Below are 19,049 nucleotides of genomic sequence, written 5' to 3'. Positions count from 1 at the left end.
AGGGAGCTGTCAGATTCAGGGCCTAGAAGAGAATTGGCATGGGGGCAGCGGGGAGGGAGACAGCCCCACATCCTTCCCTCCAGGAAGGGGGTCCTTCAACCTGGAAAGTTGCCCCACTCCCGGGTCCCTAAAATGGGACAGAGAAAGGGGAAACAGGGCCTTTCACCCCCTTGAGTCTAAAGAGAAAGTGGTGAGGAGGGTTGCCTTGTAGGCCCAGCTGGCCAGAAATGAGGCGATACTCCTTTAAGAGACCACCGCTGCCTCCGACCTGGGTGGAGGGGAAGTAGCTGCCCCGGGCGATAAGAGGATAAGAATATCAAAGTTGTGCAGTAACCTGGGTTCCTGGACCCCCATTCTTCAGGGCTCCTCCCCTGAGAGCATCTTACTCCTTCTCCTGCTTCTGATGCCTCCATAGCCCTCACTTCAGAGGCGTCCTGTCCCCGCAAAAGAGAGTCACAGAATGGGACCCAGGGCCCCCGGTTTCTGGGCCCAGCTATGCCATAGACTTCTCAGCTTGTGACCTGCGGCAAGTCAGAGCTGAGGTTCCCAGGGACACACATTGCTCCAACAGTCTCCAATCTAGCCCTTCTCCTGTCCTGAGCAGACTGAGGTGTCCCTGATGCCTACTGCCCTGTGACAACAGAGGCTGATTTTCTCTGTACAACCTCAATGCCCAAAGATCACCAATAGTTTTTATTTTTATTTATCTATTTTCTTTTTTTGAGAAGAAAGCTTAGGACCCAGCTTCTCTGTCGATGGCGCTTCTGGGGTCAGGGGGTTTCTGGAGAGTCTGGGCCCTCTGCTGGTTCCCATCCCGAGGCTGGGGCTGAAGAAGGATGGAATGAGGAGAGGTTCGGGGTCCCTGCACCTGGACTTTCCCCAGCCCAGTGATGACTCCCAGCTTTGCTGGGCCTCAAACCAGAAGAAATGGGACAGGGCCAGAGACAAAATCAAGGACAGGGGAAGGGGCAGAGTCTAAAATAAGAATACAGAGACAATAAGAAACTTTGTGAGAATGCCTGATACATGGAATGGGCCATCCACCTGTGAGTGGAAGAAGGCTGCTGGACTGCAAGCCTGATGCAGGCTGCCACCACCCAGATGCGTGGCCTGTGTGACTGACCAGCAGGTGCCTGAGGGAAGAGCAGCCAGTGCCTGCGTGGAAACACGCGTGCACACACAGCGGCCCAAAACGTTCAGACACAGACACGCTGTCGTTGACACACGCCGCAGGCCTGCACACACACCTAGAGGAAGGCCTATCCACGCTCCTGGACACACCTGCCTCCTCCCCAAGAGACACAGGGAGGCTCACCTGGGACTCTGGCGCCAGTGCTCGGCAGGGTGACTGGAAGGAGTTGGGGGTGGATTCAGAACATAGGTACCTCTGTGACAGTGGCCTGGCTCCCACTCCTGCCCCCAAAGCCACCTGTTGCCTGAGTTCCCCAGGATGCGAAAAACCAGACCCTTGACGTCTTTGCGCAGGAGAGAGGAATTCAAGTTGATACTTCAGACTCTGCCCACTTGGCGGCCAGTGCAGTTTCAAGTAGGCTGTCACTGGGCAACCTCGGCTCACTTGGACTTGCTGTCAAAAGTCCCCCATGGCACTCTCTGGTTCTGACAGATTCCTGCTCAGAGGAAGTAGGGGTGGGGGCGGCAGGAACAAGGTGGGAACAGCCCTTCACCAGGATAGAGGGATCTGAGCTTGGAATCCTGGAGGGCTCCAGGCTCACGGTCCCTCACTCCCACCCCCACCTTACTGACCTCGGGGACAACCGTCTCTGTGTGCCAAGCTGAGGCTGTGGGTAGGCAAAGGTGAGCCAGCAGAGAAAAGGACACAGGACCCGTCCTTGGGCACTCCCAGCCTGACAGGCAGTGTGTAAGAGTGTATGTGTCAGTGCAAGTGAGTGTCTTGTACCCAAAGCAGGGGCAGAGCTTCAGGTCTGATGGGGACACTTGGCTCCTACTTCCAGTGAGCCAATCTGAGGGTAAAGTAGACACACACATCTATATTTAACAGAGTAACAGCAACAGGCACAGGGCCATCCCAGGTGGGGGTTGCCAGGGCCCAGGGGGTTGGGATGTTGGATGCTGCAATGGCAACCTTAGAGTCACAGGAGTCCCATCAGAGAAGGCTTCCTGGAGAATGTGAGTACAGGTGGAAAAGGGTTTAGAAGGAGAGATTGGGCAAGGAGGAGAAACAGGGAGAAAACGGTCTTTTGAAGGCCTAATGCCTGTAAGGAGAACAGGCCCAGAGGGTGGAAGAAATGACACGAGCTCATTGTCCCCACATGAAGGCAGAAAAGAAAACCAACCCTTCCCCGCCATCTGCATGGGCCTGGGGCCCTCACTCACAGGCAGGCAGGCAAGCAGCCAGTGGGAGATGGCAGCCCAGATAACCTGCCTTGTGAAGAGACAACAAGAGAGAAGCCACAGACTTAACCACTCACAAACAGGAAGTCCAGAAGGCGGAGCAGGCCCGCCCTCCAGTAAGCTACGGTTGGGGACAGGCCTGGCCACAAAGGAGGGAAACTGAGCCCCTAGCATTGCAAAATGGGGCTAGAGCAAATTGGAGTTAATAGTCCTAAATGTCGAGACCCTTCCCCATCTCCCTGGAGGGGCAACCAAGGGAAGCAGGTGCCAAGAGAGGGAAGTGCCTTAAGAACCTAAGACAGCCCATGTCCCCTACAGAGGTCATCTCAGCACCTCAGAAGATCTCTGTCTCATCTCAGAGCCTTGGGAGCACAAGGAGTGCTGAAGGGCCTCCAGGCAAGGAGGGCGGACAAGGTGGCTGGCTCTCAGCTCCTACCAGGTCGGCCCAGACTCCCCTAGGTTTAATTTCACACTCTCCTGCTCTACTCTGTCTGGCAAGGGGCAGCTCCAGTGCACAGTGGCCCACACTAGGAGGTCACTTTGCACTGGGACAGGGTTCTGGCTCAGGTCTCCTGGGATCATAAGATCCAAGGACTTTTAAGCAGCAAGGTTAGGCAGCAACTGGTCCCAAGTCAGGAAACAGAGCTGCAAGCCCAGAGAGAGGCAGAAAGCAGCCTGCGGTCAGAAAACAAGTTAGGGCCAAGTTGGGTTCTTTCCACAACATCTGGGAAAAGGCAGGATGGGCTGGGTGGAAAGGGGGTGTGGGTGTGAGGAAGGCTACCCTGACCATTGCTGTGGGAGTGGCCATGAAACCAGAAGCTTTCTCCTCTGGGATCTCCTAGGGACACAAGTGGAGAAATGAGAGAAAGCTCCCTCTGGACTCTCCACACACAGGTGCCGGCTTTAACTTGCATAGCTGCATCTGCTCCAGTTCCAACTGCTGCAAATAAATTGTGTGTGTGTGGCGGGGGCGGGGAGGGGGTCCAAGAGCTGGTTTTCTGCCTGAAACCCACTACGATCCCTCATCAGCCCAGCTCCCTATCCCAACATCAGGATCACCAAGCAGAGGATAAAACTCAGTGTCAAGAAACTAGGGGTCTAGTCCTCACCCTGTGATTATATGTGGTACAATTCTGGGCCGGTCACTGAATCGACCCCTAAACCCAGCCTGTTTCTTCACCTATAAAAATCGGGAGTTGACCAAAACACCTGTTTGTGCTCTAGGAAGTCCCCAAGAGTATAGGAGGCCAGGGACCTCGCAGGAGGAAGCAGCAGTATCTGTGTTCCAAATCCTGCCCAGCCCCCGGGGCAGCCATGGAATCTTCCCAGCTGGCTTGAGGTCACACCTCCCAAAATGCAGAGAAGGCAGGGTGGCTAGGAAGGGCTCTAGTAGAATTCTCCCCTTATCTTGTCTGGAAACAAGGGGCAAAGGGCTATCTATTTCCTCCTGCCATCCTCCTGCCCCCAACAGGATTCCTCACATCCCAGGCCCAGCTGGAAAAGGCGGTGAGAGTTGGAAAGAGACTGCTCAGTGAGGACTGCCCTGTCAACCTGCTTGGATTCATCCCATCCACCTCCACGTTCTGCACACGGGGCAGGGGGAAGGGAGGCAGCCCAGGCAGCCAGAGAACTTGATGAAACACACTCAATCTGAATCTCGCTTGATCGTCATGCTGACCCAGTGAGGTAAGTGATGGTATCCCCATCTCAGAGATGAGGAACCGGAAACTCAGCGAGGTTAAGTTTCACCTTCCTGAAAATCGGGTAGCCCGTTTCTGTTCCCCCAAGGGAGCTCAATTCAAAGTCCCCAAAGGAATAGGTCTTCTGTGAGGACCTGTTCTCCCCTCAAAACCCCATTGGAAAAAGCAGTGGGAGCGACCCAGGCGGACCCTCTGGCCCAGGCTTGTGGTGGTGGGGGGGGCCAGAAGGGCCTAAATGGGTGGCCAGGTGGTCTGCAGAGTCTCTCCAGCAGCAGATGGCCTCCCCAGCCCTCTCCTTCAGAGCCTATTAAGCAGTCAGATGGGGGAGGGTTGGCCCCCAAGGCCAGGGACTCAGCAGCAGCAGCAGCTCACAGCACTGGAGCCGTTAAAAAGTGACTCAACCAGAAAGTGCGTTTGAAGTGACGCCCGCCAGGGCCCCAGAGCCCCAGAGCCAAACCTCAAAAAGACGAAGTGAGAGAGACAGGCCTGCGGGGGCTGGGCCGGGGTGGAGACCCAGCCTGGAGCCGGCCTGGCCAAATAAGGGCAAATGCACTAGGGCGGGCCAATGGGGCACCAGCGGCTGGCTGCGTCATGGGGCTGTGGCTCTGGGGAGGGGGAGGTGAGACGCCTGGGCCAAAATGGGGGCGGGCGTCAGGGGGCCCAGTCCCTCTCTAAGGGGTCCCAGGGTGGGTGAATACAGGAGGCATGGAAGCCCTCACCCCCAAAGAGGCTTTGACACTAAGGTCAGTGGACCTGCAACCGCAGAGCCCACCTGCAGGCTGGGTGGGGCTCAAGGGAGAAAAAGGAAAACCTGGAGGACCCCCCATGCCCCTGCCCCAGTTACTGGCCCTGGATCCCCATCTGCCATGCAGAACTGAAGGGAGGCCATAGGGACAGCAGTGTTGTGCAAGGGGGAAAGGCTGAAGCACCAGTGCAGCCTCACCAGGCCACTGTGGGCAAGAGATGTAATGGAAACTCAGTTTTCTCATCTGTGAAAGGGGAATAATATTGCCTCGTGGGATGGCACTGAGGGCCAAAGGCAATAATAGAAGTGGCCCATTTTGAATCTGGAAATTGTCATAGGGATGTAATAGATGATTAGTGTAGAGGCACAAGGCCAAAGGCTGCTTCTTAGATTCTTGTTTCCAGTTGCTATAAAATATCCCTTTGCAAGGACACCATGTGGTTCTCAATTTTGGCCCCTGGTGTCTAGAACAAGGTAGGGGGAGGTGCAGATGCCACAGGGATTCCTGAATCTTAGTCTCTAGGCAAAAGCAGAAGAGACTGATCCCTGCCCGCCTCCAGCTGATTCCCCAGGGACATATCCCCTGCTTCATTTCTCCTGCATCTCCTCACCTTCCATGAATCCAGACCATGCCCCACCCCTCCTCCTGAGACCCCGCCCTCCATCTCCCGGCCTCTCTGGGGTGCAGGGCAGAGGAAGTGAGTCTACTCAGCTGACCAGAGAAAGTGCTGCAGCTGCCTGCACAGGGTGCGCCGGCCGCTGGCTTGTTGAGGGCCTGTGATAACTCCCTTGCCTCAGGCCTCCCCAGCCCCTGCTGGGACCACTGGCCCAGGAGGAAGGCTGGGCTCTGGCTGCCACCTGCTTCCTCTCAGGAGTTCTCCTCCCTCCCAAGCATGGATTTGCATTTCCCCCCTCTGCCTTCTGCTACTCAAGCCCCCAGGGATGAGGTGACAGTTAACCCCCCACTTCCTGCTAGTGGCCCCAGAGCGCTCACTTCCTTCCAGGTATTTTCCGGGATGGGGGAAGGGGTTGAAACGGTGGAAGGGGTTGAAAGGGGATGAGGGATCCATTTTGGAGAGAAACTGAGGTCCCCCTACCCTGCTGTCTGAAGTTGCTCCTTCCCTTCCCTCACGCTCACTCTGTAACACAAGAGCTCAGTTTGCAGGAAGAATGCATAGGCCGGGAGCAGCACACAGGAGCTTTTGAAATGGGCTAGTCCAGCTCCCTGACTTCTCAGAGGCCCAGGCCTCTATCCGCCATAGATAGACCCCCAAGGAAAGCTCCTTGGACTTCAAGTTCCCTATCTGGGACAACATAATGTCTGCCCTCTACCCGGAAGGCAGAGGGTTGAGAATGGGGGAGTGCCAAGGCATAGAGGGGAAATGTTTTCCATCCTATTTTTCAGAGGATCTACCAGCAGCACAAGGCAGAGTGTTCTCTGCACTCAGTTCCTGCTTCCTGGGATCTTATGGCAGAGAAACACAGCATCTTTAGACAAGAGGTACTGAGCTAGGCAGTATAGGACATACAGAGTAGCAGTGACCCGCTCCTGAAGTCAAGCTGACCAGTCTCTGGGGCTCAGTCCTCTCCCCTATAAAGTGAGGGGCTGGCCTAAGTCATGACTCCCCCAGTCCTAATGTTCTGTGGTCTGCCTTCACTCTTCTGTAGACTCAGCATCTCACCTTCCCACTGGCGAAGGCCTTGAAACCCCAAGACTGAGGCAGGCAGCCATGTGCTCTTCTCTCCAGTCTAAACCTTACTGGCACAACCTACAGCAATTTTTACCAAGTGTGGCTGCCTGTTCTCCTAGTTCAGACAAGACTGGAAGGGGGACAGCCACACATGAGCAACAGAAGTGACAGCTGACAGGTTGCTATGAATCCAAGAGGCAGAAAAAGAGTCCCGGAACCATTTCACCACATGATACAAAAATGGAGGTTTACAACGACTTTGAGCCAAATCAGGTTAAATCACATTCAGAATCTTGTATCCAAATAGCGAGGAAGTATTATAACACATTTTTAAAAATTTAAGCTAGGTGTTAGTGGCACATGCATGTAGTCCCAGCTACTTGTGAGGCTGAGGCGGGAGAATCTCTTCAGCCCAGGAATTCAAGGCCAGTCTGGGCAACACAGTGAGTCCCTGTCTAAAAAAAAAAAGAACCACAGAAAAACAAACAAAACAACAACAACAAAAACCCAAACCAAAACTTTATCTTATAAAAAACGAGAACATAAAGATTAAAATGGAAAAAAAAAACCTTGGCCAGGCACAGTGGCTCACTCATATAATCCTAGCCTTTTAGGAGGCTGAGGCCAAAAGAACACTTGAGGCCAGGAATTTGAAACCCTGTCTCTACAAAAAATACAAAAAAAAAAAAAAAAACCAAAATTAGCTGTGTGGAGTGGTGTGCACCTGTATTGTTAGATACTCTGGGGGCTGAAGTGAGAGGATTGACTGAGCCCAGGAGTTGGAGGCTTCGGAGAGCTACGATCGTGCCACTGCACTCCTGCCTGGGAAACAGAACAAGAGAACAAGACCCTGTCTTTGGGGCGCAGGGGGAAAAGCCCTAGTGCTTGAAGGAAAATGTTTCTGTTTTGATTCAATTTTGATGTATTTATGTATGATATATGTAGTGGAACACCTATTACCCAACAATGCTGGAAGGATGAAATTCTTGTCACACCTATCTAGAACTTACCTAGAGATAGACAACCTTGGATAATGAGAATTCCTTACATACTTAGTTTACAACTCTCAAATTGCTTTTCCCTAAATTGTTGTATTTGATTTTTTTTTTTTTTTTTTTTTGAGACAGGGTCTTGCTCTGTTGCCCAGGCCAGAGTGCAGTGGCACAATCAGGACTCACTGCATCCTTGACCTCCTGGGCTCAAGTGATCCTCCTGCCTCAGCCTCCCAGTTGGGACTACAGGCATGTGCCACCACACCCGGTTAATTTTTAAAAAATTTTTAGTAGAGGCAGGGTGTCGCCATTTTGCCCAGGCTGATCTCAAACTCCTGAGCTCAAGCAATCCACCTGCCTTAGCCTCCCAAAGTGCTGGGATTACAGGCGTGAGCCACCACACCCAGCCAAAGCAAACTTTTTATTTGAAGTATAACAGTGAACAAATCCTAAGTATATAACAATATATTTTCAGAAAGTGAACTGACCTACATAACTAGCATCAAGATCAAGATAAAAGGCCAGACGTGGTGGCTCATGCCTGTAGTCCCAGCAGTTTGGGAGGCCGAGGTGGGTGGATCGCTTGAGCCCAGGAGTTCGAGACCAGCCTGGGCAGCATGACGAAACCCCATCTCTACCAAAATACAAAAATTAGCTGGATGTGCTGGTGGATGCCTGTAGACCCAGCTACTTGAGGCACCGAGGTGGGAGGATCAACTGACCCCAGGAGGTTGAGGCTGCAGTGAGCCATGATGATGCCACTGCACTGCAGTCTGGGCGACAGAGTGAGACCCTGTCTCAAAAAAAAAAAAAAAAAAAAAAGAAAAGAAAAGGAAAGGAAAACAAAAGAAAAGAAAAAGAAAAAGAAACAAAATATAACCAGCACCTTAGGTGCTTCTCATGCCCTCCTCCACCCCCACCTATCACAGCTCACCACGATCCTACCACTTAAGATCATAGTTTTGTCAACTGCACTTCACAGACAAGAAACTTCATTTTAGAGGCGACTTGGGAAAGTCACAGAGTTGGTGGTTGGTGGAGGCAGCAGGGCCAAGACTCTGCCCTTAGTTAGATACATGCATTTTCATCACACAAGTCTCTCAGTGTTCCAGTGGGGTGTGACGGTGCCATCATCAGTCTGCAGATAAAGGGAGGTGAGGAGGAAAAAGAGAGGTTGGGAGGTGTGAGGCAGAGGTCAGCAGGTGTATAAGAGCTGCTGGAGTGGAACAGTAAATGCAGCCAGGGGTAACTCATGAAGGGCTAGACTGGTTTCCCAACACCCTGCACAGGGATCCTTGAGTAAATCCCAAGGATCCCCTCCCCGGGCCATTGCCCCACTGCCTCCATCTCTTTGGCTAATTTTAGACTTAGGGACTAGAGTGGTGGGATTAGAGTGGTTGGTGGGCTCAACATATAAGGACAATGTGTTGCAATAACTTCACTCAGAAGAAAGCTAATGCCTCATACTGGTTCTGTGGAACACTTACGGAGGGAAAAAAACTTGCTGTGTTTGTGGAAAACTATGTCGCAGTTAGTAGCCCTAAACTTGGTGTGGGCATTATATTTCTTGAGCTGGGGCTCCACTACTTGATTGTGGCTAAAACACTTTTAACTCTTTTTTTTTAATCCTCCCCGAGACAGAGTCTTGCTCCGTCGCCAAGGCTGGAGTGCAGTTGTGCGATCTTGGCTTGCTGCAACCTCCGCCTCCTGGGTTCAAGTAATTCTCCTGCCTCAGCCTCCCACGTAGCTGGGATTACAGGCGTATGCCACCACACCTGGCTAATTTTTGTATTTTTAGTAGAGATGGGGTTTCACCATCTTGCCCAGGCTAATCTTGAACTCCTGATCTCGTGATCCACCCACACTGGCCTCCCAAAGTGCTGGGATTATAGGCATGAGCCACTGCGCCCAGTCAAGACACTGTAACTCTTTGAGCCTCAGTCTCCTCATCACCAAATAAGGATGTTAATTAGTTCCAGGGTTTTTGTGAGAATCAAATGAGATAGTGGATGTGAAAGCCCTTTGTCAACTGTATTTGGGTTTGTTTTGTTGTTTTATGAGACACGGTCTCGCTCTGTCACCCAGGCTGGAGTGCAGTGGTGCTATAATGGCTCACTGCAGCCTCAAACTCCCGGATTCAAGGGATCCTCCCACCTCAGCCTACCAAGTAGCTGGGACTACAGGTGTACACTACCATGCCTGGCTAATTTTTTGTATTTTTTTGTAGAGATGGGCTTTTGCCATGTTGCCCAGGCTGGTCTCACACTCCTGGGTTCAAAGTGATCTGCCCGCTTTGACCTCCCGTAAGTGCTGGTATTATAGGCGTGAGCCACAGCACCCAGCACCTTTGTCAACTGTAAAAATATTTACATGAAAGGCTTTACTGACACTAAACATGAACCAGACTTCCAAAGTTATTATTAGTCTGTTCTTAAACATGACCTACCTGCCTCTTTGATAAGAGACCAGATGTTAGGGAGGGGACCTGAGGAACAAGTAGCAGGCTGCAGACAAACTAGGAGTGACAAGGCATAAGCCACACCAAGAGCAAAGCCTCAGTCCGGACCCTGGTGAAACTGCTCCCCTCCAAAACCAGACCATCCTGACCCTTGCTCTATCAGCCACCAGTCCTTTCTCGAGCTGGAGGCTGCATTATCAATGCACTGCCACTGAGCTCCTCAGTGCTCTGGGAGACCCTAATTCCACAGCATGTGGCGGGGAGGAAGCAGAGAATGAGGCACAGGCAGGCAAGAGGAAGGCAGCCTGGCTACGATTCCTAGTCTCCGTCTGACTTGCATCTGTCCTTGTTGAGCTAGGGAGGAGGCCTGCTCTTCAGGAGAGAAGCCACACCACTGAGCAAGACAAGGAGAGATCTTAAGATGCTGTGCACTCAGAACTTTGGCAGCCAGAATGGGACTGAACCTTTGACAGACACATGGGCCAGTGGGCAGGACACAGCTCTCACGGCCACCCTCATAGCCATGGAAAGCAGGGCAGTGGTACCAAGACCGGACCGCGCCCTCCCAGGGAGCTGTGAACCAAGTCCTTGTCTTAGTTTCTTTGGGTTCCCAGTAGAGGATGGGACTCCAGCACCTGTCTGTCTGTCTGGGTTGCTGAGTGGCACCACCTGCATGTTCAAGTACCAGAGAAGGCAAGAAAGCTAATTCAGCAGCAGCTCCCAGGGAGAGCCCACTTGGCACAGTCTGTAGAATCCAGGAAGGAAAACAGGCCACCCTTCCCCCACAAGCATCAATGCCTATGCTATGTCTTTGGCTTCCTGTGAGACTGTCAGTTAGGGCTCAGTTCAGTGTGAGGCTGAGGCAGCCCAAGTGTGGTTATTTGTGCAAGCTTCTCTTGCCTCCCCTCCCCACAACTGTTTCCATTCTCACCAAGCAGCCACGTCCGGGTCAGACACCCAGGACAGCAGCTGGGGCTTTCCAAGGGGTTTTTTGAGAAGCTAGTGAAAGTTGGGTGTTGGCTGCACAGCCTGGGTACTCTTGCTGAAACGCACTTCTTCCATCCAGGATGTAAGCTCTAGCTGGCAGGGGTGCTTTCAGGTTGAAATTGAACAGAAATCACCACTCATGGAGCTTTCTGTTTGCTGGGCTGGGGAAATCCTTGAGAAACGCAGTTTGGAGTTGGGGTTATCCGACCATTCCCTCAGAGCTTGAAGGCACCAGAGAAAATGGTTCTAGTTTGAAGACCATGAGTGGACATGAGCAGCCCGGCCAGTCCGTTTCCCTCCCGTAGGCCTAGGCGAAGACAAGGAAGGGGAGTAGACAAACTAATCAAACTAATCAGAGTCAGGTCAGCGTCTCTCCTCCTTCCCACACACTCCAGCCCACAGGTAATAAGCAAAATCAACTCAAGAGCAACACCAGGTGGCTGAGACACAAAGCCCTAGCACAGGCAGCTCTGCTAATGACCCACAGCTCACCCTGCAGTCGTGGATCTCAGCATTTCCCCCACTCTTTTGGCTGATCGTGCACATATTCTATGTATTGAAAAATGGCCCAAAAAGGACAGCAAAAGGATTTCACCTTTATAATACTTATATAATTTTCACATAGCCTCGTTTCTACAATCACAACAATCCTGAGGTAAACAGGCCGAGTGTAATCATTCTCTTTTTAGAGGGAGAACAAGGAACTTAGGGAAATCAAAATGGGGATTTCTGTGGAAATTTAAATAAATGAGAATTCGTGGTAAATTTTTTTATCCTAAAACAAGTAACTCACCTTGGCCGAAAAATGGGATGTTACCCAAGGTCCCCTACTAGGCCAGAGGAGAAAAGGACCTACCTCCTACAGGGGCACAAACAAGGCAGACTAGGACCCAGTGGTCGCCCAAGGCCCAAGGGCCTCCACTAAGTGCTTGAGACTGGCCTAAGGTATAGGAAGAGCAGGGGAGGGAAGAATTATTAAACATGGTCAAGGAGCACTACAAAGCCGCAGGATTTCTTCAAGGGGTACTGCTGTGCCAGGTCTCAAGGGCAGAAGGACACATCCGCGAGACACCAGGGCCACCAAGCTGATGGGGTTACCAAGCCTCTGGACACCACCTTCTGATAGGAAGCAAGGAAGCACACTAGAAAGGCTGCAATCCCAGAGGCTAAGACAGTCAAAAGGGAGTAGAAGGGCCTCTGCTGCTCTGGGAAGCTTCTTATAGGGCAAAATAAGCTATTACTGTGCCTAAGAGAATGGAAGAGGGAGGCAAGGCAGGTGTCATGGCCTTCAGAACTTTCTAGAGGAGGTTCATATTTATTGACATTTGACCTAGAGTCCTCAGCATGGGGAAGGCACAGCCCTGGGCCATGGGTAGGAAAATCAGTATCCTACTCTCTCAATTCCATCTGTTAATCCACCAACCCAAATCCCTCCCACCCCACTTGTAGTCCAAAGAAGATAAAATGATGTGCTGCTTTCTCAACAGTGAGCTGAGTCTGAATTGGAGGGTAGGACGTATTTGAAGTTCTGCTCATTTAGTTCCAGAACAAGAAATAAGCAGAGGCAGGAGAGCAAAGATGCTGGCAGCCCTGCATCTTGCTACGTCTTTATAGCTGTGTCTCTGGATTTGTAGGCCACTCCTCGACTTTTCAGCTCCCGCACGATTCCTGAAGCAGGAAAAGAAATAGTTTTGTGAGGTAAGATTCAGAAGGGTAAGATAGGCCACTCAGCTGCCACCCTGAGGGGGTACTATAAGTAAACTGGAGTTCCTAGACCACTTATCAATAGTCATCCTTGGCCAGGCATGGTGGCTCATGCCTGTAATCTCAGCACTTTGGGAAGTCAAGGTGGATCACTTGAGGTCAGGAGTTCAAGACCAGCCTGGGCTACAGAGCAAGGCTCCATTTCTACAAAAATTTTTTAAAATTAGCCAGGCGTAGGAGCTTGCACCCGTAGTCCCGGCTATTTGGGAGGCTGAGGCGGGAAGATCTCTTGAGTCCATGAGTTCAAGGCTGCACTGAGCTATGATCACACCACTACACTTCAGCCTGGGTGACAGAGTGAGACCCTGTCTCCAAAAAACTAAAAAAAAAAAAACAAAAAAAAAGGTCCTGCTTAGTTGACTCATTACCAGTGAAGACCCAGGTAAGTGTTTGGTAAGAATGAGAAGAAAAAGAGGGATACATGTAGTCATCAAAAGCAAAGGTTCTAGGCCAGGCACCTGTAGTCCCAGCTACTCAAGAGGCAGAGGTGGGAGGAACACATGAGCCCAGGAGTTAGAGTCCAGCCTGGGCAACACATGAGACCTTGTCTCTAAAAAAATAAAAAACAGAAATAGCAAAAATTCTGGAGCCAGAATGCCTGGATTCCAGTCCTGGCTCCTCATTTACTAGCTCCTCATTTACTAGCTGACCTCCAGCAAGTGATTTAACCTCTCTGTGCCTGGTTCCCCCCATCTGTAAAATGCTGAACCTCAAGAGTTGTGAGAATTGGCATTAATTCAGATAAAAAAACTTCTGCAGAGCTTTAGAGTAAATGAACATTGGCTGTTATGATTATTACCTTGGGGCAGGCGACCAGTGACTGACACCGCATATACACCTGGCTTAAAGTTACCTGAGAGAGAAGAAAAAAGATACAAGATTACAGTGAAGTGAGTTAAGACTGAAGATCAAATGGAAGCTAAAGCTAAACATTAAAGAAGTGATGCAACTCCAACAGAAGAGCTATCCCCTCTTTCGGCTACAAGTGTTAAATGATAAGGCACAGGACACTGCTTCCTTGTCTTCCCTACAACCTGATCTTTCCACCCTGAGGTCACTCACCTTGCTGATTTTCAGACTCCCTAATGGACCTGAGGAACAGTAACAATACTACAACTAAGCCAAAAGGAGAAAGGCCGACACTTACTGACTCGCTGCCACTTGGAGACCCAGCTGTCCTCTGGACTCATCATCGCAATGATTCTAGGGAGGGAAAAGAAATGGAGAGTCAGCCTGAGCCTCCCCTGGGCCTGAGCTCAATTCTGAGAGAGAAATCTAGGAAAAAGCCAAGTACTGAGTCTCCACTGCAAAGTTAGGAAAACTGCCTTCTGATGTTGGGATGAGGCTGACTCAAAGCTAGGACGACAAACGTTCTTTGTTCTTATGTCCTTGGCCCGCCAGCCACAGGTTAGTTTCCATCCCCAAAAGACTCTCACTCAGCTCACAAACATCCTTAGCCTACAGAATCCCTAGAAAATGAGACGGCTTTAGGACTAGAGGGCCAATAGTTACAACTAACACAACTACAAGGGGTCTAGCGCCTAGTGCAAAGAGGAGGGTGAGTCAGAACAATGGATCCTCCTACTAGAAATGAGTTCAAATTGGCTAAGCTCTTCCTCTAATGACCTATACATATAGGGACCCCTCTAATGACCTATACATGTGGGGTTCCCTTCTCAGAACCTCATCAGTAAGCTGAGACTCAAAGGTTGAGATAATACATGAAAAACACCTTAGCACAAAGACTAGCACAGAGTGCTAAATAAGCATTAGCTCTCCTCATTATCCTACTCGTCCTTCCCAGGTAGCTGTGATTCCAGAAGAATGGTAAGGCTATTCAAGGGCTAGAAGATGCTGCTTGAGCAAGATGGATAAGCATTTTTGTCATTCAAAGCATTCAATCAAATGCTTACTGCCTGCCTATTGTGTTGGGTCTAAGCACTGACATTTGTTGACTGCCTCCTCAATATGCCTCCCCTCTTCTCTCAGTAACACTCCTGGATTCTTATTTGAGAAGATTCCCTTCCCATCCAAATCCTACATTATCAGCCATGCGCTGTAAGTGGAACCGACCCTCCCTCCAGGGCTGACAAGCAGAAGAACACTAGCCCTTAGCCCTGCAGCCTGATGGGAGATAGGCACGATGCAGGCCATCCTCCTGACCACAAGTATATTCTTCTCTGTCCTTCGCAATCTATCTTTTTAGCCTTAGGGTCCCTATAGCCCAACCATATGATTTAACCTAAACAGAATTCCCACTGTTCTCCAAACACATCCTGGTTTTCCCCAACCTATGCCTTTGCTCTAGTCACTCCCTTTATTTGGAATGTTCTATCTCTCTCTCACCTCAACTTCCTCAAAAATCCCAAGCTTCTTTTCTTTAAGAGGAAAGTACTACCTCTTCCAATTTTGGTTGAGGTCATCTAGCCCTCCTCCGATCTTCAATTTGCCCACTCTTTAAGACCTAATATGCACTAGAATATACAAATAATTCCTACAACCCAACAACCAAAAAAACAAACTGAAGTCAAAAATGAGTAAAGGCCTTGAATAGGCATTTCTCCAAAGATATACAAATGGCTATAAGCACGTAAGAGGCTCAACATCACCCTTCATTGGGGAAATGGGACACCAAAGTCACACCCATTAGGATGGCTATTATTAATAAATAATAAGTGTTGGTAAGGATGGGGAGAAATTAGAACCTTTGGGCACTGTTGGTGGGAACGGAAAATGGTGCAGTTGCTAAACAGTATGACAGTTCCTCAAAAAATTAAACACTCAATTATCGTGTATCTAGCAATTTCACTTGTGGATATACAGACGATCCCTGACTTACCTTAGTTCAACTTATGATTTTTCAAATTTATGATTGTGCAAAAGTGACATGCATTCAGTAGAAACCGTTTTCAAATTTTAAATTTTGTTATTTTCCAGGCTAGCAATTCAGTACAATATTCTGTCATGATGCTGTGCAGCAGCCGTGAGCCACAGCTTCTGGTCAGCCACTGTAACATAAACGTTTTGAGCACATTTGAAGTAGGCTAAGTTAAGATATTCATTAGGTTAGGTGTGTTAAATGCACTTTTGGCTTATATTTTCAACTTATGATGGGCTTATTAGGTTGTAACTCTGTACTTGAGTTGAGCATCTGCACTGAACATAATAAAAGGAGGGACCTGAACACATATTTATATGCCAACGTTCACAGCAGTATTATTCACAAATAGCCAAAAGGCAGAAGCAACCCAAGATATCACTGATGGATGAATGGGCAACAGAACATGCTATACACATACAAGAGAATATTATTCAGCTCAAAAAAAGGAGGGAAATTCTGTTGCATGCTATGATATGAATGAACCTTGAAGACATTATGCTAAGTGAAAGAAGCTACAAAATGCTACTGAATGAGCCCATAGGTACCTAAGGGTGCCTAAGGTGGCCAAATTCATAAAGACAAAGCATGGCGGTTGTGAGGGATCAGAGGGAGGAGAGAATGAGGAGCTAGTGTTTAATGGGTACAGATGAAAAAAGTTCTGGAGATGGATGGTGGTGATGGCTGCACAACGAGTATGCACTAATGTCACTGAAATGTGTATTTAGAAATGGCAGCCGGGCACAGTGGCTCACGCCTGTAATCCCAGCACTTTGGGAGGCTGAGACAGGAGAATCACCTAAGGTCAGGAGTTCGAGACCAGCCTGGCCAACATGGCAAAACCCCATCCCTACTGAAAAAGGATAAAAATTAGCTGGGCATGGTGTGGGTGCCTGTAATCCCAGCTACTCAGGAGGCTGAGGCAGGAGAATCGCTTGAACCTGGGAGGTGGAGGTTGTAGTGAGCTGAAACCACGCCAATGCAGCCGGGTGCAGTGGCTCACTCCTGTAATCCCAGCACTTTGGGAGGCCGAGGTGAGTGGATCATGAGGTCAGGAGTTCAAGACCAGTCTGACCATCATGGTGAAACCCCGTCTCTACTAAAAATACAAAAATTAGCTGGGTGTGGTGGCAGGCACCTGTAATCCCAGCTACTCAGGAGGCTGAGGCAGAGAACTGCTTGAACCTGAGAGGTGGAGTTGCAGTGAGCTGAGATTGTGCCACTGCACTCCAGCCTGGGCGACAGAGCGAGCCTCCATCTCAAATAAATAAATAAGTAAAATGACTAAAATGGGCTGGGCGTGGTGACTCACACATGTAATCCCAGCACTATGAGAGGCCCAGGTGGGCAGATCACCTGAGATCAGGAGTTTGAGATCAGTCTGGCCAACATGGTGAAACTCCATCTCTACTAAAAATACAAAAATTAGCTGGGCATGATGGCGGGCGCCTGTAATCCCAGCTACTCAGGAGGCTGAAGCAGGAGAATTGCTTGAACCCAGGAGGCAGAGGTTGCAGTGAGCCAAGATTGCGTCTTTGCACTCCAGCCTGAGTGACAGGAGCGAAAAGTCTGTCCCCCCCCCAAAAAAGCAACAGCTTTTGGGCAATGATCTACCATTACTATACCTCCCTTCCCTTCATTTTCAAAAGAAATTTTCATGCATTTAACAAACATTATTAAGATTACATTCTTTCTTCTCATGTTAAGTCTTTGAAATATGGGGTGTATTTTATACTTAAAAGCATGTCTTAATTTGGACTAGACACATTTCAAGTGCTCAGTAGCTACATGTGGCTAGTGGTTACTGTATTAGATGCCTAGCACTAGTATGTCTCAAAATAACTGTTGAGGCTGGACACAGTGGCTTACACCTATAATCCCAGCACTTTGGGAGGTTGAAGTGGGAGGATCGTTCCACGCTGCAGTGAGCCATGATCATGCCACTGTACTCCAGCCTGAGCCACAGGGCAAAACCCTGACTCAAAAAAAAAAAAAAAAACCCCCACACAAGATAACCCCCAAAAACGAACGGCTGGGACCAACTAGGATTAACACTTGCCCTGCATTTACTTCTCTGGGTGCGGGTTGGGTAATGCAGAAGGGAATGACGGAATCTGAAGCGGCTTACCCATCAAAGGAAGAGCTGGTGCAGTCATATACCATCTCTCGGTTACCCTTCATTTGTAGATATGCATCACAATTGTCACAACCATCATATTCAAACTGGTCTATAGTCTAGGAGTGAAGAAAAATAAAGGAAAAGGAGAGATAAGCATGAACAAGACCAAGAGACAAAGTAGCTTTCTCAATACTTCGACCTGCTCAGTTTCTTGTTTCCCTATGTTGACTTTGTCTCCCAAGGTTCCCCACCTACTACTTTCAAAGCTCCATTCCTAAGTCCCACCCTCCCACTCCGTCCTCTCTTGTTCCCAATTCCGTTTTATCTATTCCTTTCTCTACTCTGCTCACGGTCAGGCACCCTTTCCGACTACTCACTCAGCTGCGAATCCCCACCCGCCTCTGACTCCCAGCGTCTTTCGGCTCCAACGTAAGTTCACCAAATGTCTAAGAGCTGAGGATTCAAAGGCATGTAAGACCCCCCCGTGCCCTCAGCTGCAAGACCTGCCCGCGATCCTACGAGGTAAACGATGGCCTCCTTCGGCTTCTCACTCCCCCTGCCACCTCTGAGTCCTGGGCCTTACTTTTCACTTTACTGTCCCACAGCCCGGTTCCGCCCTCTTTCCCCGACCTTGGTCCCCCATGGTCCCTACAACCAAGTCCCCGACTGACACCTTGACCAGCGAACACAGCAAACAGGCCCGCAGATGCCGCAGGTCCTTCGGCACTGTCTCCAGGGCCATCTTCTCCGATGGGAAGAGCAACAGTGAGATACACTGCCACAGGCTGCGCACCCGCAGGAAGTAAATAGCTCGTTACCCAGAATGCCCGCCACTTCTGGCGCTCAGACTTCCTCTTCCGGTGTGGGCGGGCGCCTGCTCCGCCCCTACCCCCGCCAGAGGAGATGGTTTCTCCCACCGGCAGGCGGGGAGGCGGGGCGGTTGGCCGCCACCTGGGCTGGGGCGCGTCCCCGCCACCTGAGGCCGCCAAGGGCGCGGCGGAGGCTGTGTAGGGTAGTTAGCGGGCCCCCGAGGGGCGGGGCGGGGCGGGGTGGGTGGCTGCGCTTGCGCGGGAGTTCGTCGGCTTGAGCCTCAGCGACGCGACGCGGGCCGTTTGATCTGGGCTGCTGGCACTGCGGCGCTGGTCCCGTTCCCGATGGTAACCCGAAGTTTTTTGTTTTGTTTTGTTTTGTTTTGTCTTCCCGTTTTAGAAGCACTGGGAGCAGTGAATCCACTGTCTCCCTCTGGATTATCTCTGCAGAGACCCGTAACAAATCCAGGGACAGCCCCACCCCTCCTTCCTAACTGCCAGAGCCCTATAGGGTTTCCACTTGCTTCCCACAG

The 19,049-nt window shown here is 50.3% G+C and overlaps 1 protein-coding gene and 1 long non-coding RNA gene across 3 annotated transcripts in view; one reads left to right on the top strand and one right to left on the bottom strand.

The window, feature by feature from the left end:
• Positions 1-3,854: 3,854 nt before the first annotated feature.
• Positions 3,855-19,049, top strand: part of LOC106993976 (uncharacterized) — an 83,527-nt gene continuing 68,332 nt past the window's right edge. Inside the window, exon 1 of one of the 2 annotated variants that reach the window (XR_013406447.1) lies at positions 3,855-4,059. This is a non-coding gene — a long non-coding RNA (uncharacterized LOC106993976). The remainder of the gene's footprint in view (positions 4,060-19,049) is intronic. The other variant, XR_013406448.1, reaches the window with a different exon arrangement.
• SUPT4H1 (SPT4 homolog, DSIF elongation factor subunit) lies at positions 11,531-18,503 on the bottom strand. The gene is made up of 5 exons (NM_001260659.1): positions 18,381-18,503; positions 17,717-17,823; positions 13,858-13,913; positions 13,510-13,563; positions 11,531-12,614 (listed from the first exon to the last, which is right to left on the bottom strand). The coding sequence occupies exons 1-5, from the start codon at positions 18,447-18,449 to the stop codon at positions 12,547-12,549; spliced, it is 354 nt and encodes a 117-aa protein (NP_001247588.1). The 5' UTR covers positions 18,450-18,503; the 3' UTR covers positions 11,531-12,546.

The sequence above is a fragment of the Macaca mulatta genome, chromosome 16, assembly GCF_049350105.2.
Source record: "Macaca mulatta isolate MMU2019108-1 chromosome 16, T2T-MMU8v2.0, whole genome shotgun sequence".
Classification (NCBI taxonomy): domain Eukaryota; kingdom Metazoa; phylum Chordata; class Mammalia; order Primates; family Cercopithecidae; genus Macaca; species Macaca mulatta.
The sequence above is the reverse complement of the archived record's forward strand: the minus strand, read 5'-3'. Positions and strand labels throughout refer to the sequence as shown.